The sequence below is a fragment of the Danio rerio genome, chromosome 3 (assembly GCF_052040795.2).
Source record: "Danio rerio strain M-AB ecotype USA chromosome 3, GRCz13ab, whole genome shotgun sequence".
Taxonomy (NCBI): Eukaryota; Metazoa; Chordata; class Actinopteri; order Cypriniformes; family Danionidae; genus Danio; species Danio rerio.
In genome coordinates this window covers 43812056-43836273 of record NC_141023.1, presented here as the reverse complement: position 1 = coordinate 43836273, position 24218 = coordinate 43812056, and the positions used below count along the sequence as shown (strand labels likewise).

At 36.0% G+C, this 24218-nt stretch overlaps 1 protein-coding gene and 2 long non-coding RNA genes across 25 annotated transcripts; 1 reads left to right on the top strand and 2 right to left on the bottom strand.

The window, feature by feature from the left end:
- The first annotated feature begins 7543 nt into the window (after positions 1-7543).
- On the top strand, positions 7544-21697 carry kdm8 (lysine (K)-specific demethylase 8). 23 transcript variants are annotated; one of them, XR_015479734.1, is made up of 10 exons: positions 7544-7671; positions 7794-8299; positions 13232-13404; positions 13599-13731; positions 13800-13862; positions 13947-14058; positions 14147-14232; positions 20778-20927; positions 21032-21124; positions 21503-21697. XR_015479734.1 is itself a non-coding variant. In NM_001109869.2 (8 exon segments), coding segments are annotated over 7 exon segments (1221 nt in total). In that variant the 5' UTR covers positions 7546-7671; positions 7794-7840; the 3' UTR covers positions 21668-21697.
- Positions 7577-10258, bottom strand: LOC147846003 (uncharacterized). Its single transcript, XR_015481134.1, has 2 exons — positions 8662-10258; positions 7577-8329 (listed from the first exon to the last, which is right to left on the bottom strand). It is a non-coding gene; the product is annotated as an uncharacterized LOC147846003 (long non-coding RNA).
- On the bottom strand, positions 15202-21805 carry LOC147846002 (uncharacterized). The gene is made up of 3 exons (XR_015481133.1): positions 20390-21805; positions 18092-20017; positions 15202-18007 (listed from the first exon to the last, which is right to left on the bottom strand). It is a non-coding gene; the product is annotated as an uncharacterized LOC147846002 (long non-coding RNA).
- Between the last annotated feature and the right edge of the window lie 2413 nt (positions 21806-24218).

The following is a 24218-nucleotide window of genomic DNA, read 5'->3' as shown; positions in this document are numbered from 1 at the left end:
AAGAAAAGCATTATATATAGCATGCTAAATAGTGCAATGTTCTATATGCAATAAAATTTTTTGATAAAATTATTTCAATGAAAAGAAAGCATAAATTAAATTTCTGAACGTGAACAGCCATGTTTACTGTTGCATAAAACAATTAAGATTATATATATATATATATATATATATATACACACACACAAAAGTTCTGACTGGTTCTTGAATCTAATTGGCTGATCGCCGTGCGATATTCTGCAAATAACAGCACTCGTCGAGCCTCTTAAGCCTTCACCCTTGTGTATAACTCCGCCCACATACAGACAAGCAGAGGATACTCTACAGTTTGACAAATATTGCAGCTATTGGACAACATAATTTAATTTTGAGGCTTTTTTAAGTCAAGAATAAAGTTGTTTAGATCAGAACTATGTAGTTTATTTATAAGGATAGTACCTATTTTAAAATATTAAAAATTCTGAGAGACAGTGTCACTCAGAAACGACAATGCACACGACAAGCGACAGACCGGAAGTCATTCATTCCTAATGAAGAGTTGTCTGGGAGCTGTGTAGAGTTCCGATCATCTCCGTATGTGGAAAATCCGGATCTGATTTGACCTGTGAATCTATTAAATTACTCTAGTCAGCGCAATAGCCTAGTGGTTATTTTGTCAACATATGATGCAGTAGCATGTCAGGGTATCCTGTGTTCGAATCCCGGCTCGAGGACATTTACCTACCCTACCGCCCTCTCTCTCTCCAACATAGCTTCCTGTTTAAATACTGTCCTATGTAATAAAGGCCAAAAATAAATCTAATATATATATATATATATATATATATATATATATATATATATATATATATATATAGATAGATAGATAGATAGATAGATAGATAGATAGATAGATAGATAGATAGATAGATAGATAGATAGATAGATAGATAGATAGATATAGATATATATTTGAACTCCTGCGACTAGATTGTATGCATCCAGCCATTCGGATGTGATGTATTTCAGTGTTGTCCAAGTAGGTCCGTGCACGCCAGATGAGAAATAGTAGTTTTTATACGTTATTTCGTTTTAAATTCTATTCATAAATGAGCAATTTTATGTTGTCTCCACATTCTGTCCAAAGTTTTTAACATTCTATGAGTTTCTAGTGTTTATTTATTTAACCGTGGGGAACATACAGAGATTAATGGCTCTTGATTTTGCACTCCTTTATTTCGGACACTGCAAGACCAGCTTCTCTCCCATGGTGCCGCCGAAACTGAAAATTATGTGCGACTGCCACAAGGGGGCATATTCCAAAAGTGGTGTCCCAAATGTCATGTGTAGTGGAAAGGCAGATTTTAGTCTGTCTTTAAGCAAAGACGGTTAACGATGTTCATCCACAAGATGGCGACAGAGACCACATAATAAGCCCTAATAGAAAAACTGCGTAATTTCAAACCATTCATTCATTTTCTTGATGTCCCTTTATTAATCTAGGGTCGCCACAGCAGAATGAACCACCAATTTCAAGCACCCAGAGGAAACCCACACAAACACGGGAAGAACATGCAAACTCTTCATAGAAACACCTACAGACCCAACCGGGACTCGAACCTGCAACCTTAGATGTGAGGCCACAGTGTAACCACTGAGCCACTGTGTCGCCTAAATATCCATATTTTGTTCATTTATAACATATATCACTGATTTAAAGTACAAACATCTACAAATTGCTCCTTTGTTGAACAGAAAAAATACAACCAAAAGCAGATGAGGATAAGAAAGTCATATGATGAACCAAAGCTTATCACAAACTACTTATCCCACAGCAGATACTTATTAACAAGGTGCTCAGTGTCATTCACTTAGCTGCTAAACAAGTCATGGTAACACACATAAAAAATAATGCAATAAATATCATTTATCAAAGTTGATCTAACATAAAACTGTATTGTACATAACTCGTCACCTTGGAATTATAAGGTTCTATCTGCGTTCTGAAAGATTTTGAGATCTTGAGCTTTTGAAGTTTTTGCATTCCATATAGCTAACAGTATGTGTGTATATTTGTTTTTAAATAAAAAGTCTTAAAATGTAAACAACTTATAAAAAAATCCCAAAAAGTAAATAAGTTGATTCATTTAATAAGAATATGTCAATAACTCAATTTTGACAATAATGTCAGATAGAACCTTATAATTCTAATGTAACGAACTGATAAAAAAGGAAAAATAACTATGAAAAATATAATTATAATATATACATATTTATATAACTAAAATCATAACTGAGATGCAGGAAATATAGGAAAAAAAACTATATTGTTCTAACTTGTTTGGACAAACTCAAACTAAATAAGTTAAGTCAACTTACAGACCAGTTGAAACAGCTAAAACTAACTGTGTTAACAAATTCAATAACTACAAATTATTTCAACTTACAAAATCAAAATGAATAAACAAAAATTTGAATAATTTTTTACAGTGACCTCACTTTTTTTTCTTTGTTTTTGTGAGGGGGTTGGTCTTCCTGGTGCCTTTATTTTTTAAAGTGCAGATTAACAGAAGAATCGATTGAATCGGCTGAGAGTTCACAATGAGCTCATCAAATATTTAAAGGGGTTTTGTGATGTCAATCATGTGATTTATAGGACAATATCTTGTTGCATCACGCTCTGTTTTTGAATTGTTTATTGCAGAAAAGCCTCAATTTAGAAGAAAACTGAAACCTACCATTTTAGACATTATTTTAGATAGATTTTAGACCCTAATAAAATTAGATTTCATTAGAGATGTACTGCATTACTAAAATTGATGTGATATGTCAAGCAAAACTTATTAAATGCATAAATAACGTACACTCACACAAGGTAACAACTGCAGTGTTTGCCACCGTTAAAATTCTTATGTTTACTAAATACACTCCTTCACAGATCATCTAGCTGCGCAAACATCTGATTCTCCAACAGCTGGCTCTTTTACACAGAGCCGTCTGCTTAATGGCCATGGGAGAAATCAAGGGTAAATTTTAAAAAATGAACAAACCCTGTCATTTATGTAACACACAAAATAAATGATCGGAACAAAGAGTGTCCTTCCCAATTCTAACAGTCAATATTTGTTTTTTATTACATCCGCTAATACTTCTGCAGAGACGCTGATCTGAAAGATACAGCTGTATTACATGTGCAACATAGAGTGGTCGAGTCTGTAAACAGTCTTGTTGACTCAGCAGTAGAGACTTCTGGACACATCAGCAGAACACAGAGATAAGCACTGTTTTCATTACGTTGTGCTGCAATTGTTTTTTCTGCAAATTTAAATATTTCTGGAGGCTTGTGGTTTCAAATCATTGTTCAGCCCTTCACAGCGCGCCTCATAAAAGGATCTCTAACTAGGAATTAATTATTTAGCAGACTCTAGTATTTTGCATAATACAACAGAGGGTTAACAAGAGGTCACGCTATATTTATATATAAGAAAATAATCATTTTACATATGGAAAACAGGCCTCAGATAAAGAAACCACAGTTCTTACATAAAATATTGAAACCTTGAGCACACTGAACATTGACATTCTGGTGTCAAAAGATACAAATTAAAAATCCTATGGTACAGTGGTCACCAAATTTGTTCCTGGAGGGCCGGTGTCCTGCAGATTTTAGCTCCAACCCTAATCAAACACACCTGAACAAGCTAATCAAGGTCTTACTAGGTATACTAGAAACACCCAGGCAGGTGTGTTGAGGCAAGTTGGAGCTAAACCCTGCAGGGACACCAGCCCTCCAGGATCGAGATTGGTGACCCCTGCTATAGTACCTAAAGTAAAGTGGCTTAGAGCAGGGGTTCCCAAACTTTTCAGCCTGCGATACCTAAACTGACAATGCCAGTGACTTCCGACACCTAATATCTTCTGAGGTGGTTATAAATACAGAAACCTTGCATGCAGTGGCCCATACACACCATAGACCCAAGTCTATTCTTATTAATTTATTTTTTTATGCATGTCAGTGCTGTAAATGGGCCAGAAAGTTTAACCTGATGTTATAAAATCAATCTGCTGCATCTGAATATAATGTATTTACCCCAGGGGTCGCAATCCAATAGAACTATAAGCTACTATAGTAACCAAATAGTATATATCAGGGGTGTAAAACTCAATTCCTGGAGGGCCGAAGCCCTGCACAGTTTAGTTCCAACCCTGCTCCAACACAATTACCTGTAGGTTTCAAACAAGCCTGAAGGACTCAATTAGTTTGATCAGGTGTGTTTAATTAGGGTTGGAACTAAACTGTGCAGAGCTGCGGCCCTTTTGGAACAAAGTTTGACACCTGTGATATATAGTAACTATAAACAACTATTTTTTCTCTTCAGTAGGTTACGGATAAATTATGGTAATTCGTATGGTTTAATAAAAATAAATAGACTTTTGGAAATCACCAGGTGACCCCCCTTCATTGTCAGGCAACCCCTCGAGGGGTCCCGACCCCCACTTTGAGAACCACTGTCTTAGAGAGCCTAACGTGCTACAATTAACACTTGCATTTACGTAAAGTAAAAAAAAAAAAAAAAACAGCAAATTAAGAAAAGCTCTTCATCTGTTTGACAGCCCATATGCTGCAAATCCTCACATCGCATACACATAAAAAAACACACTGCATTTTCTCACAACACAAACAGATTAATAAAACATGCTGCATTTTCTCACAACGCAAACGATTTATGAAACGCCCACATTTTCTCTTAACACTAGCAAAAACAACGTAACACAACAGAAATGTTTCAATGGGACCCAAAAAGTTGACAGACCCTGCTGTGCCATAACTATTGCTCAGTGAAATTGTAGGTGATCTTTGAAAGGAGAGTTTTTTTGTTTGTTTAATTTCACATCCTGATTCTCGTGTCTTTTGAATTTTTCTAACTTTTTGAACTGCAGCACGTGTGCTGTCAAATAAAGATCTTTTCTTAATTTGCTGGCGTTTTTTGTAATTGCATGTGTTTTCTTAAACTGCAGCAGGTTAAGCTCTCTCGGCCACAGCCAAAAGTGTCACTATGATAACACCATGGCAGAGAGGTGCAACAAATTACATTTGTTTTACATTCCAAGCATCTGTGCATCTCATGCATATTTTAAATCCAGATTTGACCAATCAGATGGTGCCTTACTGTTTTTACACACACCTCACCACCAGACTAGACCAGCGAGTTTGAGTTTTTAAAAAAATGGTATTCATTTATTTTTTAGAATTTGAAATAATAAATACAAGTGAGTTAAATCACAACAACGAATAATAATCAGAGTATATTCCAATGTTTTAGTCATTTATAGTGTTTCAACTTAGTTTTCAACATTTGCACTTCGAATTAGATCTATTCATTCGAAAAATATAATTACCTATTTAATTGTTTATATATATGTGTGTGTGTGTGTGTGTGTGTGTGTGTGTGTGTGTGTGTGTGCGTGCGTGCGTGCGTGCGTGCGTGCTTGCGTGTGTGTGTGTGTGTATCAGATTCAAATCCTCTCAAAGCTGTTTGAAAATTGAGCATTTCTATCAGGCTCCTGTCTGTTGGTTCAGTAATTTCAAAAACACTATAAATGATATTGGCGAGGTACAAACCTCACCAGTTGACAATAGTGAAGGGCAAAACAACTTTAGAGAAACCATGCTCAGTTGTGTACCACCATTTCTACATGGCCAAACTTCTTGTGCAGACCTGCAGTCTGTGCTTATTTCATTTTTGATTGGAATGAGAGCAGCACATGTTTGTTCCCTCCTAAACATTGCTGTCGTCATCAGTGTCTGTCTAGATGTTCATTATCCAGTGCTGTAAAGTAGGCTACTTAAGTAAATGGACTTTACTTTACTTAAGTATTTTTTGGCTACTTTGTACTTGTACTGAGTATTAAAAATAAAAGCAACTTTTACTCTGTACTTTACTACATTTTTGATTGAATATATGTACTCTTTACTCCACTGCATTTGAACGTTACTCGTTACATTGTGATGCGCGACAAGTCGGCATCTTTATCTTTTACCACGGCCAATTTGTTGGGCAGGCGAGGCGATAATCGTCATCTGCAGGATGCTGAAGATACTGTATGCTATTTATGAGCTAAATCACAGGAACGTGAATTAGCAGCTTGCCTAATACCAGGTGTTTAATTAGCGACATGGCAGCAGCAAATGATGAAGCCGAAGTCAGCAAATCAAGCAGTGCCAGCACTGATGACCATCCATGGCCTTATCTGAAAGACATGTTTTCAATGTTTGCATATACAGAATGGCTTTTACAGGATGCAGTGTCTACGTTGTTTGCCACGAACCATGAAAATAAGTGCTTTTAAGAATTTATCGTCAAATTTGAGAAAACACATTGAAGTAAGAGACTATTTAATGGTAGTTTAATGTGAATTTAGTGAACTTAATAGTTACTGATATGGCAAAATCCACTGCGACATAGCTATTTGTGATGTATTTTTCATTGAATTCATTTACTAATTTGAAAAATAACATTGCTCCTCTTTGTTTAATTTTAATACAGAGAAAACATCCTAATCAATTGAAAAACTACTCAAAATAAAAGTATTGCCCCCTTTGATACTAAGAGGTGAATCACATGAAAGTCAGCGCTGAATTTTATTTACTACGTTTTACTACTTTTTTTATTGTTTGTGGCTTTTTAAACATTTGAGTTTGAGACTTTTTGTTCTATTTTTTTTATCTATTTTGTTTTGCCATTTTAAAACATTACGGTGTTCAATGTAATTTCTATATTAGGAAATGAAACCTTTCTTGGTGTTCTTTGAACCTACATATATGAGTAAAATACTTAAGTTCTTTTAAAATTGGATACTTTAATACTTAAGTCTTATTGGAATTGGTGACTTGTAACTTGTAATGGAGTAATTTTTACAGTAAGGTATCTGTACTTTTACTCAAGTCTGGTTTTGAGGTACTCTTTACACCTCTGTCATTATCAGAATCAACTGGTTACTTAAGATTAAAGAATTGCTGCCTGCTATTCATTTATCGACCACAGGTGTCACTAATAGCACATCTTTCTAAATCATACACAGACCATTTTTAGAATCTTTTATTTATAATCCTTTTATATATTTATTTACAGCACATTTATTTAATTAATTATTACGGTGGTTAGTATTTTGGTTGAGAGGAGGCATTAAAGGCATGTTTCCAGTTTAATGGAGAAAAGCATCCAAAATGTTATTTAGCTTACATATATCAAACTTCACATTTTAATAAAAATTATTTGATTAATTTATTCATACCTATATAATTTTTTTTGTTGTTCGTTTTCTTTTTTCTTTTTAAATGAAAATAGGAGATCCTCAAACCCCAACCCTTTCACTCTAATGTCAAAATGATTTTTTACCCTATTCAAAAGAAATATCCTGTCTTACTTCAACAAAATGGTGTTAAAAAGAAGATTATTTTTACCCTATTCACAAGTATCCTGTCCTACTTATTAATATCATGGTAATTTCATGGTAAGTGTTTCTCGGAATGAATTTCAGAGCGGAACCTTGTATGTTTTCTGTGTTTCTAGCCGGACATGAAAACCAGGCGGTATTTTTAACCTCTTGTAGATGATGCATGTCGCTGTAATACTTTCATTTTAACTTATTTTACAGATTATCACGACGTCTACGCTATTCGTGCACACGGTATTTTTATTGTTTACCATGTATCATGACGAATATAATGTAATGCACGACATTTCGTATCTTAATACAATGAGCAGCCTCTCCTTAGCAACTTATTTACACCTATGATAACTTTTCACCAGATCACACATCAGAAATATGAGAATATAAGTGGTCTTGAATACTTCTCATGGCTTCGGTTTGGACAGATATTCGGGCTGTTTTGCCCTCGACTGTGTCTGAATTTCCTCTTGACTTTAGTGAAAAGATTGAACTCAGTGTGCTGAAGTGTCTCGAGCTGTCCAGAGATCAGCTGTACAGTGAAGCAGATTGTCCAGTTTCTGCCGAAAGAGCCCAGATCATTATAGATTACTCCTGGGAGAAGCTCAACATTGGCACATGGAGAGATGTGGACAAAGAGTGGAGGAGAGTTTACTCTTATGGCTGTTTGTTCAAAGTATTAAGTTTATGTCATGGAAATCCACCTCAAAACATCATTCAGGAGGCCATTAGGACGTGTGACATGAGTTTGTTGATGGGAGCAGCCATCATGGACAACATTCTGCAAAGACTGGTTGGCATCTTGAGGAATAAAATTAAAACGACGAGTCCAAACAAAGCAGAGTGGAGCGAAGAGCCATGTTCAAAGGTGAACGCTTCATTCATTCATTTTCTTACCCTGCTGAAAAATCCAGCCTAGGCTGGTTTTAGCTGGTCGACCAGGCTGGTTTTAGAGGGGTTTTGGCCATTTCCAGTCTGGTTTCCAGCCATTTCCAGCCTGGTCTTAGCTGGTCAGGCTGGAAAATGACCAGCTAAATCCAGCTAAATCCAGCTTGACCAGCCTGGTTTAAGCTGGACATAGCTGGTTTTGGCTGGGCTCCCAGCCTGGCTAGGCTGGTCAAGCTGGTTTTAGCTGGTCATCTCCCAGCCTGACCAGCTAAACCCAGGCTGGAAATGGCTTGAAACCAGCCTGGAAATGGCCAAAACCCCTCTAAAACCAGCCTGGTCGACCAGCTAAAACCAGCCAACCAGCATAGGCTGGTTTAAGATGGTTTTTTCAGCAGGGTAGTCTCTTTATTAATCTGGGTTTGCCACAGCGGAATGAACCGCCATATGTTTTACACAGCTGATGCCCTTCCAGCTGCAACCCATCACTAGGAAACATCCATACACACTCATTTACACAAACACCACGGACAATTTAGCTTACTCAATTTACCTATACAGCATGTCTTTGGACTTCTGGGGGAAAGTCGAGCACCCGGAGGAAACCCGGCTCCACACAGAAGTGCCAACTGACCCAGCAGAGGCTCAAACTACTGACCTTCTTGCTATGATTCAGTTGTGCTACCCACTGTACCACTGTCATGCCTGAAGTCAGCGTTTAAAGTGATAATACAGTGTCATGTCATTATTCACCGACCCTTCACTGTCTGTTTTTCTAAGGAAGTCGGTTACAGCTTACCAAATATTAATATAAATACAACTGTCTTTTGTCAGTTTATATTTATTAGTATTTGCCTGAAGTAATAAAGACAAAATAATATAATACTACTAATTTTAAACAAACATAACATAAAAAATATATATGAGCAATTCCAGCGTTATAGATGTGTTATTCGCAGTAAAAACTCAAAACATAAATTCACATTGAAGGTATATGTTAACATTATATTGAAACATCTGTTTGTATTTTCCAGAACAACTGACCACAGTGTTATAGGAGCAGAAAAAAATCTGTTAACATGTTTTGTACTGTAAATGTGGAAAATAAACATGCGTTATGGATGTGACAAAATAAGTCTGCGAGTTTACAGTATACAAAATACTTTGTAGAACTTCTGTGAATTATTCTGCACAACCCAAAATAAACAATGATAATCAAAAGGATAAGAGAAATTATTTTATTTTATAAAAGAAAATGATTTTATGATAGAAAAAATTGTCATTATGGATGACATCTCTCTATTATGGATGTGAAAGATGTAAAATTGTCACTTGTGTGACTGGTAAATCAAATAGAATAGTTTGAAAACACTGACCGATGCATTTATGAGTATTCCTAAAGTACTGTAAAATACTTAAACTAAAAACCCAGAAATGGTTACCGTATTTTGGTGTAAACTTAATTTTTTTCATGGCAATGTTGACATTTGCATAGAATTACTCAAATACAGATGAAGTCAGAATTATTAGCCCCCCTGAATTATTCGTAACCTATTTAATTTTTTCCCTCAATTTCTGTTTAACAGAGAGCAGATTTCTTCAACACATTTCTAATCATTATAGTTTTAATAATTCATTTCTAATAACTGATTTATTTTATCTTTGCCATGATGACAGTAAATAATATTTGACTAGATATTTTTTCAAGACACTTTTATACAGCTTAAAGTGGCATTCAAAGGCTTAACTAGATTAATTAGGTTAACTAGGCAGGTTAGGGGAATTAGGCAACTTATTGTAATGATGGTTTGTTCTGTAAATTATCGAGAAAAAGAAGTTGTTTGTCCTTAAAATGTTTAAAAAAATAAAAACTGCTTTTATTCTAGCCTAAATAAAACAAATAATACTTTATTCAGAAGAAAAAATATTATCAGGCATACTGTGAAAATTTCCTTGCTCTGTTAAACATCATTTGGGAAATATTTAAAAAAGAAAACAAATTCTAAGGGGGGCTAATAAGTCTGACTTTAACTGTACATACATCTGATATCTGCAAAGAAGCTGTCAAACGGATTTAAAAAGAAGTTAGAAAATTTTGTCATCTATCCTTTTATGTGTTACAAACATGTTTGAGATTTGTTCTTGTGTAAATTGATATTGAATTGAATCTATATATTTTAAAGAAAGCTAGAAACCCGTAACCATTGACTTCCTTAGAAAAACAAATACTGTGGAAATCAATGGTTACATGTATACAGCTTTCTTCAAGATATCTTTTTTGTGTTCAAACTGAAGAAAGAAACTCAAACTGGTTTGTAACATAAAGAGAGATGATTGAGTTTTCTAACTATTCTTTTAAAAGCTGTTTGACTGCTTCTTTACAGATAAAATATACATGTATAGGTCGCCTCACAGATAGAAGGTTGCTGGTTCAAGTCCCGGCTGGGCCAGTTGGCATTTCTGTGTGGAGTTTGGATGTTCTCCCTGTGTTCGCATGGGTTTCCTCTGGGTGCTCCGGTTTCCTCCACAGTCCAAACACATGCACTAAGTGAATTGAATAAACTAAATTAGCCGTAGTGCATGTGTGTAAATGTGAGGTGTGTGGATGTTTCCCAGTACTGAGTTGCAGCTGGAAAGGCATCTGCTTTGTAAAACGGCAAAAGTTGGCGGTTCATTCTGCTGTGGCGTCCCCTGATAAATAAGGAGACTATGCTGAAGGACAATTTATGAATATATATATGTATATATTTTTATAATAAATAATAAATTTAAATAATAAATTTATAAAATGCAAAAGATAACACTTATTTTACCAAAATAAAATAGGATCATGCCTTGATTTTTAATTATTTAATTAGGACAGTAATGTGTTAATACATTATTACAACTACATTCATTACAAATGTACATATTTTAATAATCAAATAAGCATAATTGCTTAATTTACATTTCAGATACCTGAAAACGAGTATTGTTGTAAAACTGAGTTTTTGTTTTTGTCGTTTTTTATTTAATTTTTATTCATTATATATTCTTAGTTGTTTTTTATAATTCTTTTTAGCTTCAAATATCTAATTTTGTTTTAGTATTTTTTATACTTAAACTTTATTTTCAGTTATTTGCCAATGAATCATTCATAAATTTAACTGTAATTTGCTAGTTTAGTTTTCAATTCCATTTAATATTGACATTTTATTTTAGTTTTATTTCAGTTAATTAACAAAGTATTTACTTAAACGGATTAAGTAATTTTAGTTCTGGAGTATTCCTGTAAAATTACAAAGACTGTATAATTTGTTGGAGACTTTATACTGCTCAGTGAGCGTCATCTTTCAGATTAAGCTTTAAACCAAGGTTCTTACTTTCTATGGTTGTTAATAATTCCAGGATGTCTTTTGAAAAAAATCATCCCCATATCATAATTAGCTTTATCAATCAGCTGGTGTGTGGTGTAGGGTTGTAACGGTATGAATTTTTCACGGTATGATAATCGTCTAAAACAATACCACGGTTTGACGGTTTCGCGGTATACGGTATGTTACAAATGTTACAAAATAATAGAACAGTGAAGCAAATTTGACTTTTTCCAAATAATATATTTTTAGTTACTATAAACAACACCACTTACAATGAACAAATAAAAATAAGAAAATAATAAATAATGTGTCAAAGTCCAAATAAAGTCCAAATAAACATGGTGCAAATCCTCAGTAAAAAATAGATATAAATATTTACTATACTATAATAGTTACATAACGAAACTAGACTCAATATGGAACATCCTTAGGTTTTATGTGCCAGCATGGATATGGTTGTCTATCGATATGGATTTGGATATGGTTGTCTGCAATGCAGACAAACAGCTGCATCTTCATTTGCGTCTTTTGAAAACAGCAAGAGCAGCAGTTCGTCTTTGCTGTGTCACTGTTTTGTCATGTTTCTGTGCTGCTGTGCATGCAAAAGTACTTAGTATGAGAATTATTTCATGCAAAACTTTTTTTTTGCGTTTTATTTAGCCGCGCATAAATGTATGCCTATCTCTCATTCCGTGTTGTTCAAAAAGCTCAGTGTTGGTCCACAAACAAAAGTGAAACCTATGCTTATTGGTTGTGATATAGCGAGTTTGAACCAATCTGGGCATGGAGGAGGGACAATGCATCAATGTATCATGTCTGATTTGTCCGGAGACACAGTGACGAGCGTTTCTTTGTCAAATCAGCGTTGTCAAATGTTGATGACGTAACCGCACTGATTCCGGAGCCTCTGAAAGTCCGCGAATGTTATGTGATACAGCACTGGAAAGCTGAGATTCTCTTCTTTATGCCAATCTTTGAATTGTATGAATCGGATCAGCGGATCAAAAGTTATTAAACATTTAAGAGCAATACTTATTTTTAGCCGCGGGCGGCTGTCTCTGTCTTTAAGGGTTAAAACCGTTGATATGCAATTGTTCATGGTATGATAATCGTGCACGTTCAAATCGTGGTAAACCGTCATACCGGTATATTGTTACAACCCTAGTGTGGTGTGCAGGTGTTTTACTCATATATTGCAATATGGCTGCTGGTGCGTCATCCAGGTGGATTCTGCACACTGATGGTGGATAAGGAGATTCCCCACCCAAAAATATGTAAAGTGCTGAGAGTCCAAAAAAAGCACAAAATAAATATAAACAATTATTATTTCTGTTATAGTTACATACAAAGATAAGATAACGTGTAAAAAATAGAAAATGATATGTATTTTTAAATAATAAGTTAGGTTATTATTTAAAATTAGAAACAACTTCTATCAGTTGTTGTTTAATAAAGATTTAGTTTCAGAACTAACAAAAAAAAAGGTTTATCTAAAAACATGCTATTGCACTGCATTATTTAGCTATACTCTATTAACTTATACATTTTCTCTAAAACAGAAAAGGAAACATGACTGTAAATCCGAGCCTGTATTAAACCCCACTAAGGAAGTTCCCAGGATTCACTGTCCATCTCTGGAGCGCTTCAGATCAGATTTCCTCGATTCTAAGAAGCCTGTGATCATAGAGGGAATAACTGACCACTGGCCAGCTTTCACTCAGCATCCATGGAGGTACTTATAAAATTAGCTTTATATGATTTTATCCTTTAAAACACATGTGTCAAATCCAGTTCCTGGAGGGCCGCAGCTCTGCAGCGTTATGGTTAAAGCTAAACTGTGCAGAGCAGCGGCCCTCCAGGAACTGGAATTGACACCTGTGCTTCAAAACATCTGCACACACAGATTTACTGTGCTTTCCCTCCAAGCATAGACTATTTACGGACTGTCGCCGGCTGCCGGACGGTACCGATTGAAGTGGGATCCAAGTACACAGACGAAGAGTGGTCACAAAAGCTCATTACAGTGAATGACTTTATAGACCGCTACATTACAGGAACCGTAAGCAACTGAAATACTGTATTTTTGTATATCTAAAGTGGCTGTTTTGTCTGTAAAAGCTATTTTAGGTTATTTGCTTTTAGGAGGAAGATGGAGTGGGATATTTGGCTCAGCATCAGCTGTTTGATCAGGTCAGTTACAATTGCATGTGATGCCACTCGACAAGCAGAAACTACACACTTCACCTTTTAACTGACCCTATTATGCTTTTTCAGATTTTGCCTTTCATTTTGTGCATAATTTAGATGATTGTGAATGTAAAGGGTCTGCAAAGATCAAAGTGCTGGATTAATGGAGTAATTGGTCCCTAAAAGAAAGAAAAGATCTGTAAGTGATTACACAATATACGCACATTTGCTTGATTTCAGTCTATAGTCATCATTGACCGACCCTGACCCTCAAACACTTGTTGTAGCTGAGGCCTGGAAAAGTTTCATGTTGAGAAGAGACTCAGAAGAGAAGAGAACTCTGACTCAGATTGATGAACTGACAGCATCAATAGTGTTCATATCACTGAGTATGTTTACATGGACATTAATAATCCGATTTTAATATGATTAAGACAATACTCTGATTAAGAGTCTACCATGTAAACAGCGATTTTTGATTACCTTAATCCGACTTAAGTCTTAATCAAACTAAAGAGAAATCGAATTAAGACATAAGGAATAAGTGCAGTACGGACATGTAAACAACGCAATCAAACTATTACCATCATGTAGGATTTCCACTGCATTTTGCAACAAGATAGTCCATACACAACACAGCTGTTTGACACTATTTTCCGTAACCTATTGAGTCAGTAAAGGAGCACAGATTCCAGCATTGCGAAATGCAGAAGTGTTTTTTCCCTATAGGGCATTTAATGCAGTATCAAATTCCATTAAAAGCTTCCAGCAGTTCATACTCGCATCCAATATCTTATTTGTCATCATGGAGGGCATGCATGATCATGTTACTGAATGAAAGTGAAAGTGCCAAACTGCAGTTAAAGTCGACAAATTAAAAATGAAACTCTCGAAATTACATGAGCTCCGGAGAAAATGTGGTGACGCAATGATGTTAATCGTATTATGTGCTATAACATGTAAAACGGGATCATGAAAGGAACATTCATAAAGCAACTCATGTGAACACCTTAAACTTATTATTGTCTTATTCAGATTAAGACAAATAATTTGATTACTGATGTCCGTGTAAACGTAGTCACTGTGTTTACAAGTGCTGAGAGAAGAGCTTAGCTGAGCTAAGTTTTTGCTTTCTGACACAGTGGTTTAAAGGGCCAGTTCACCCAAAAAATGGAATTCTGTCATCATTTAGTCATCCTCTTACTTGTTTTGAGCCGGTTTGAGTTTCTTTCTTTTTTCGAACACGAAACAAGTTATTCTGGTAGGGCTGCACAATATTTCATTTTAGCATGAATATTGTAATGTGTAAATCTGCAGTAGTCCAATCACAGGGATTATAGTTGACCAGACATTACTTAACACCAGAGTGCATACATTTCAAATTTTAACCTTAGCATGAAAGAATTCCTTATTATTTGATGTATATGATTTGCTATTGTTTTTAAGGCATGTGAAAGCATTTTAGGAAAATTTAAGCCATTAAGTTTCTAGCTTAAAGAATAATTTTACATTATTATTACCTTTTAATGAAAAAATAGTGTTGTTATTACTATTATTATTATTAATATTATGTTATATGGTGATTATTTAATTTCATTTCTTGAATATTGTTTGACTCCACCAAATATCATAAACATATATCATAAATTCTTAAAACATTTATTATTTTTAAAAGTAATAATTATTTACAAAAAGAGCCATTCATGTCATCTGGTGAAAATTGTGTTTATATTGAAATATATACTGCAGTAAAGACATTTTTTTCCAATAACGCGCTGTCCTATTTTGAAGCATGCTGTAAAAAGCAGCCATTGACTTCCATGGTATTTTTGTTCCTACTATTAATATCAGTGTCAACATTCTTCAAAACATCTTGTTTTGTGTTCAGCCGAAGAAAGAATTTCCTAAATGTATGGAACCACTTGAGTGTGGGTACACTACCCGATAAAAGTCTTGTCATCAATCCCAGTTGTAAGAGCAACAAATAATAACTTGAGTTCTAGTTGATCATTAGCAAAAGTGGCAGAAGGTAGATTTTTCTGATGAAACATCTGTCGAACTGCATCCCAATCATCACAAGTAGTGCAAAAGACCTATTGGAATAAACCAAACCTGTTGGAACCCGCATGGATCCAAGATTCTGACAGAAATGAGTTAAGTTTGCTGAAGGAAAAATCATGTTTTGGGGTTACATTCAGTATAGGGGTGTGCGAGAGATCTGCAGAGTAGATGGAAGCATCAACAGCCTGAGGTATTAACACATTTGTGCTGCCCAATACATTACAAACCACAGGACAAGGCAAATTCTTTAGCAGGATAGCGCTCTTTCTCATACATCAGCCTCCACAACGAAGTTCCTGAAAGCAAAGAAGGTCAAGGTATTCCAGGATTGGCTAGCTCAGTCACCAGAGATGAACATTATTGAGCATGTCTGGGGTAAGATGGAGGAAGAGGCATAGAAGATGAATCCAAAGAGTCTTGATGAACTCTGGAAGTCCTGCAAGAATGCTTTCTTTGCCATTTCAGATGAGTTAAGAAAGATATTTGGTCATTGCAGAGATGTATGGATGCAGTCCTCCAAGCTCAAGGGAGTCAAGCACAATATTAAAAATTTTTCCACTGCACCATGACTTTATATTCTGTACTGTACATTATTTCTGTTCAGTGACAAGACTTTTGTCTAAGCAAAGTCAGACCTTACAGTCCTAATTAAATTATAAAAAATTAAGGCATGAACATGTTTTATTTTGGAACGGTGTAATCTAGAGGCCTTTGATTTTCATGTAAGCCACTTCTGGCGATGTAGTGGCCCAGTAGGTAGTGCTGCCTTCTCACAGCAAGAAGGTCGCTGTTTCGAGCCTCGGCTGGGTTAGTTGGTGTTTCTATGTGGAGTTTGCATGTTCTCCCTGTGTTCGCCTGGATTTCCTCCGAGTGCTCCTTTTTACCCCACAGTCCAAAGACATGCAGTACAGGTGAATTGGGTGGGCTAAATTGTCTGTAGTGTATAAGTGTAAATGAGTGTGTGTATGTTTCCCAGAGATGGATTGCAGATGGAAGGGCATCCGCTGCATAGAAACGTGCTGGATAAGTTGGCAATTCATTCCGCTGTGGCGATCCCGGATTAATAAAGGGACTAAACCGAAAAGAAAATGAATGAATAAGCCACTTCTAATACCAAATGATCTACTAGAAGTCAAATTAATTTGTTGTTCTTAAAACTTGGATAGGCGACAAGACTTTTGTCAGGTAGTGTACATGGTGCACTTTCCCTTTAAGCAATCATCTAATCAAAACAAACTGGGCCATTTGACTGATCAGAGCAGAGTAGGCTGTCAGAAAGGAAGAGTTTAGATCGGATCCAATCTTATTTTTACTATAACTTGTGTTCATGTTTATGGATATGTTCTTCAAAAGTCAAAGAAAATGCACTGCGCCTGATGAACTAACAGATCAGAGACGATGAATGAAAACAACAAGAGTAAAAAACACACAGTTATGTAGGCTTCATAAATACCTCAAAATCATTATTGATGCATCATCGGAGGTCCCAAAAACGTGCGAAAGTCCAAAACATTTTCATGCAAATGCTCTTCCCCATTGTAAAGTTCGCCAGCACACCTGCATTCTAATTCCTCCAAGAAATTTAAAACATTTAAACACATTTAGCACTTCCACTCTTTTTGTTGCGTCTGATGATCAATATTCATCAGTAGACTTTTGAACCCTGTATTAACTGTGTGTGGATTTTTATTCCTGCTGTTTTTATGTACTTCAATAAAATTAAATATTGCTAGTGTTGCACCTAAAGCAGTAACTGACTGCACGGTAGTCCCACGTCATATTTTCATTTATGAATGGATTAATGCAATGTAGCTGAACAGTGCTTACGGTTTCATGCTTATTTCATGATTATACAATGTGTGATGATGTGTAACAGTATAGTCCTGGTGTCTCATTTCTTTAGGGAATATTTTCACATCTACCCTTTGTCACTCCAGTTCAAAAGGCAAGGGGAAGACGAAGGAGTCATAAAAATGCAAAACTATTGTAAGAGCCCCAGGGAAACTTCCGGGGTTTTTTACAGAGTTCTCTGTTATAAGAATAACTGCCTCGTTCTAATGTTAGAAGTACATTTCAATAGAATTATTCTATTATTAATAATTATTTTATTCTTTTGGAAACTAGATTTGAGGTTGTAAAACATTTATCTGTTGTGTATATTCTGAATATACACAACAGATAAATGTTTTACAACCTCAAATCTAGTTTCCAAAAGAATAAAACCACTTATTGTGGAAGAATTTATTTATTATTGATTTAAAGGGCATAATGATGATCATCATCTTTTGTTAGCTGAAGCACTGAACTGTGTGTAGGTATAGTGTGTCCACTGTCCAATTGGAGGGATAGAAACACAGCAAGTCTCTTTTTTAAAATTATCTGACGATAAAATAGGATCCAAATTTCTCCTATATTGAGGCACACAACAACGTGACGTAGGATTGCAGTTTCCTCGCCCAATGAATTGATTGACAGACGCGAATTACATGTCTCCATAGTAACGCACATAATCATGTCCACAAAATGGAACGTGCGCAAAGCGACTGAGATTAAAAGATCTGTTCAGCTCTCTGTGTTCATCAGTCATCATCAAATGTGATCAAGAATGAGTTTTACAACCTTAAAATATTTTTAAAACATGTTTGTAATAAATACAATAAAATCGCTACGTAATTTATCACCACAGCTGCATGTCAGTACAATTATAAAAGAAAACGCTTCAAATCCCATTTTGTGAACTTAAATCAGGTTTATTTTGTACATTAACATAACGGATGTCCATAAATTAATGTATATCCTGTCACATTTGTCGTACAAAAACAGTGCAAAGCTAAACGTGGGGTGTTTGCATGCACTTATTGTGAGACTCATCATTGCAGAAAGGCTTGAATTAACTCCACAACAAATATATCAAATAACAGTTGGGAACGTTCCTACTGTAGTAAGGGAGATCTACTTCATTCCTGTCTGTCACTATGGTGTTTATCTATGTAAAGGCTACACACATCGGCGAGATCTCTGCGGCTATGGCACGCACAGTAGCCATGTTTTTTTATCCACCTATTTTATGCAATTGTTTATTTTATTTTGCAAATGCGCATAAAAAAATGCGCAACAAACTAACTGGGTAGAATAAACTTTTTATTTGATAAGAAAAGATGCTCATAAACTGCGATGGAAACACTTTTACCACACAAGCTCCAGCATGCGCATTAAAAAAGGTCATGTGATTTTGTTAAAAGAGATCACGTGATGCTTAAAATGTGTGTGAATGGATAAAACGTCAGGCTGAGCACATTATAAAACATCTGAAATGTTGTTTTGATCATTATAAAACGCCTTACCATTTTAGTATTAGTGTTATTATATTATTAATGACCTCCAGAATCAAGAGCGCCTGTGCTTCGCGTCTGACACCTTCAAACGCCACTGCGCGCTCACTGCTTGTCAGGATTGTCTTCTGAGGCCCATGCATTTAGAAAAGATTGATGCAGCTTCTCCTACTGCAGCAAATGCAGTTTTTACTGTTGATATTTGGCGCCAGTTAATCAGGAAGTGACGATTTTGTTCGCTTTGACTCGTTGGATGGAAACGCTGCTTCATTCACACAACTTTTAATCCAGTTTTGCGCATAAAGTTTATTCGCATTTTTGGATGGAAACATAACTATTGATGGCCATGGAGAACCAGCTTTTTTGCGTTAAAGGCACAGTCAACAAAAACAGCTACAATGTCCAAAGGTCTCAAATTTCCCAGATTTAAAAAGGTATATTAAATAATCTGAAGGGTGTTTTGAGCTGAAACTTTACAGACACATTCTGGGGACACAAAAGACTTATATCAAATATGAAAAAGGGGGGTAAAATAGGTGTCCTTTAATAACTTTGCTGAAAATGGTTCTTCACTTTTAAAAAATAAATGTTTACAAGACTTTTTTTTTTATTTACGGTGATGGCATAGATTCATTATGGGTACCAATAAGAAGATTTTAACAATCTAAAGATTCTGTTTTCACTATGAAAAAGTATTAGTTGAAAGGAAAAGCGCATGGATTAAAATAAATCTCATAAATATACATAAGTCAATTGCACTTGGCACTTTTTGCATCATTCATTCATTTTCTTGTCGGCTTAGTCCCTTTATTAATCCGGGGTCGCCACAGCGGAATGAACCGCCAACTTATCCAGCAAGTTTTTACGCAGCGGATGCCCTTCCAGGCGCAACCCATCTCTGGGAAACATTCACACACACACACACTGATACACTACGGACAATTTAGCCTACTCAATTCACCTGTACCGCATGTCTTTGGACTGTGGGGGAAACCGGAGCACCCGGAGGAAACCCACACGAATGCAGGGAGAACATGCAAACTCCACACAGAAACGCCAACTGAGCCGAGGCTCGAACCAGCGTCCCAGCGACCTTCTTGCTGTAAGGCGAACGTGCTACCCACTGCGCCGCCGCACTTTTTGCATAATAAGCATAATTTTAAGACTATACATTGCTTACATCTGTTTATATTACTCCACAATCAGTATTATATATTGTTTACGTTCATAGATATTTATATGTTTACATTTCATAGACACTTCCATCACTTCTGTGTACATATGTGTATGTCGTGTATGACTTCACTGTGGACGGCAAAGTAAGAATTTCATTGTACAGGGAAGCATGTTTCCTTACTGTGCACATGACAATAAACAAATTGCATTGAATGGAATAAAGATCACCTTTATTTTAGTGTGTACGTTTATTTGTAGCATTTGACTGGGACTTAAACTAATGCATGTAACATCATGCAGATACAATAGCAGTAACATTGGCTACCATTCACCGATTTTTCATTCATAGGTTCCAGAGCTAAAAGAAGACATTCGTATCCCAGACTATTGTTGTCTTGGAGAGGGAGATGAGGATGACATTACAATTAATGCCTGGTTTGGGCCTGGAGGGACTGTCTCTCCTCTTCATCAGGATCCTCAACAGAATTTTTTGGCACAGGTAAACGTGAGCCAAATGGTTCGTCTGGCATTTGAGAGGCAAGGCAGTTTGATGGTCCCCCCCCCCCCCTTTGATGGCATTATGGCTTTGTTTTTGAATGTCAGGTGGTTGGACGAAAATACATCCGGCTTTACAGCCCAGAGGAAACAAAAAGTCTGTATCCACACGAGTCGCAGCTACTCCACAACACCAGTCAGGTAGAAGATGTTGTTTATATTGTTATTTAAACATAAACGTCAACATTACAGTAACAATTATAAAAAGTAATAATGAAAAACAATTAGGCAATCTTTGAGTTTCAAAATTGATAAATTTAGTTGATTTTGCATGCAATACTTGTTTATAAAATTATCAGGAGCCGATAAACGCAGATAACTTTGCAAATATAACACTAATTGTGATTACTGTACTGTTATTCTTAATCTTTTTCATACTGTACTTCAATTAACTCATTAAAAGGCATAAAATCTGCCTTTTTACTCCTCTTAGTGTAACTTAAAAAACTATTTACACTGTGCATTGTTGTACATTTTATAAAACTTTTAAAAAACAAACAGTTTGTTTTCCCCCACCAGGTGGAGGTGGAGAATCCAGACCTGGTGAAGTTTCCAGATTTCAGTAGAGCCTCTTATGAGGAGTGTGTTCTCTGTCCTGGGGACGTCCTCTTCATCCCACTACAGCACTGGCATTATGTGCGCTCCCTAGAGCTCAGCTTTTCTGTCAGCTTTTGGTGGTCCTGATTTGTACTGAATAAACCAGCATTCTCAGTTTGTGTGTCTGTGTTCAAGTCTTAGTTTTAGTTTTTTCACGATGACCCATTTCTCAGCACTTGCATCACTTTTTCAAAATACATGTGTAATATTCTAGTAATATCGTACTGGTGGTATGTAATCTACGGCCTATTCACACTATGCTATCCGAACCGTGCCCAGGCCTGTTTCCCGTATTGTTTAAGAAGTGTGAGTGCTCTGAATCGGGCTCAGACACGGTTCACTTGGCCGGTCCTGGCCCGGTTGGACGAGGTGGGCCAGAGCGCGGTTTATTTGGGCTTTGGCGCAGTACGCTTGTGTGTGTGAATGCAAAACGCACCTAAGGTGGTATAGTTGCCTTGAACCGGGCCAAAGCACGCTTGTCACCACTCCCATCTCCCCCGACGGCCCGCACTCACATTACATTCGGTCCTGGGCACGATTACATCATCGATGCTGTGGTGTGTGGTGTTCAGTAAGCGCTCTCGCTCAACACAGTGGATATTTCTTCAGTTATATTGTTTGGGATGCGGTGACATGCAGTCAAATATTTCGCTGAACAGATCTGCCACTTTTGGCGCTCATAAACAACTATTAAGCTGCAGGAATTAGGAGGTTTGCTGAAGGTGCGCAGCTGTCGTGCAGTGAGGTGTTTGCGTTCATTTAACAGTAAGAATGATTAAATAATCTATATTAAACAGTCCCTTAAAAGTCACGTCTCGCTTTCAGTTTCGGGCTTTGGCACGTTTTGCACTCATACAAGCGTACCACGCCAAAAGGACCACGTGAACCTTGCCTGAGACCAATTCAGCGCACTCACACTTCTCAAACAATCTGGGAAATGGGCCTGGGCATGGTTCGGATAGCATAGTGCGAGTACGCCCTAAGTCCGAAACTAAAAGCGAGACGTGACTTTTAAGGGACTGTTTAATATGGATTAATTAATCATTCTTCCTATTCAATGAACACAAACTGTCATAGATTATTAAAGACGCAAACTCCTCACTGCACTACAGCTGCACCTTCAGCAAACCTCCTAATTCCTGCAGCACGAGGTCTTTATGATTGTTTAAGAGCGTCAAAAGTGGCGGATCTGTTCAGCGAAATATTTGACTGCGTGTCACTGCATCCCAAATGACTAAACGATATAACTAAAGAAATCTCCACTGTGCTGAGCGAGAGCGCTTACTGAACAGCACAGCATCGATGACGTAGGTTCCAGGTTCGAAAGAAATATAAGTGTGGGCCATCGGGGGAGATGGGAGGGAGGATAAGCGTGCTTTGGCCCGGTTCAAGGCAACTGTATATAGTGTGAGTTTGCCCTACATCTATAAAATGTAGATGTAACTGTACAGCTCTTTTATTTTCATTAACAAAAAAAAAAATTAACAAATACTGAATAATTTTGCACTAAAATGTTAATGGATCATGCATTTAAAAAATACTGCGTATCAGTTTAAAATAAGGTCGTGAACTAACAAAACTATTTCTACAGTATTTGTTAATGTTGATCTTAGAATGTACCGATACACGTACTGCACATTTTGCTGGCTTTAAGTTAAACTATATGCCAGCAAATTCCAGTATTAGTAGACTGTTAAAACAGCTCCACCAACACACGTTACTACACATATTACTGTATTACTATTACTAATATATAAAACTTTGCAAGTACATGTCAACATCTTACATCAACTCTACTTTAACTCCAAGCTTAAAATAGTATCAAATCTTAATAAATCCTGTAAAAGCACATTGTCATGTTTCTTAATCCACTAATGTAAGCTACAAAATAAGTGAATTTCATACAATTTGCAGATAACAAAAAAAAAGTAAAAAGTAGTGTAGTGTTGGAATTTCATATTGAAACAATTAAAAATATGTGACGAGTTCAGATTTCCATCAAAAATGAACATATTTTCTCAGCCTCCTTTGTTTATGCTGTGTTATTTTAATTTTAAGGACATCCTTTGCCACTAAAAGTGATATTACTGAACCTACATTTTTTTTAGAAGAATTTTTCAGACGGCATTTGGAAGTTTTTGCATCTAAACTTTTAATGTTTTGTAGTGTGAAAGACAAAAATTATAGTAATAAATGTAACCTTATTGTAAAATGTGTACAATTCCTCAAATTTGTTTTTTTATGACTTTCTTCATTTTAATTGAAAACATTACTTTTTTTTTACTTGTTATGCCCCCAGAGATGTTTGTATAAACAATACTAAGTGATCACCAACATTTAGTTGGTTATTATGTTTACATATAATAACTCTGTTACTAGTTGATTAAAGTTTTTAGTAACTAATAAAGTTATGGTAAGTATTACATACTTTTCTGAATTTGAATGTTAGATTTTGCTTGTGTAAAGCTGCTTTGAATCAATGGTTGTTGTAAAAAGTGTTACACAAATAAACCTGAATTGAACATTTCAGTTCAAAAACATTCTCAACTCCTGAACAAACCTGGAAGAAAATATCATTATGAATAAAAGTGGACCACACACACTTATCCTGCACCATTTTCGGTATTTATTTGCAGGG

Coding starts and splice junctions, on each gene's coding strand:
- kdm8 (XM_087242492.1), top strand. CDS start 7,841: ATGGCTTCGGTTTGGACAGATATTCGGGCTGTTTTGCCCTCGACTGTG. Junction 8,300..13,231: donor GCGAAGAGCCATGTTCAAAG/GTGAACGCTTCA, acceptor TCTCTAAAACAG/AAAAGGAAACATGACTGTAA. Junction 21,125..21,502: donor TACTCCACAACACCAGTCAG/GTAGAAGATGTT, acceptor TTCCCCCACCAG/GTGGAGGTGGAGAATCCAGA.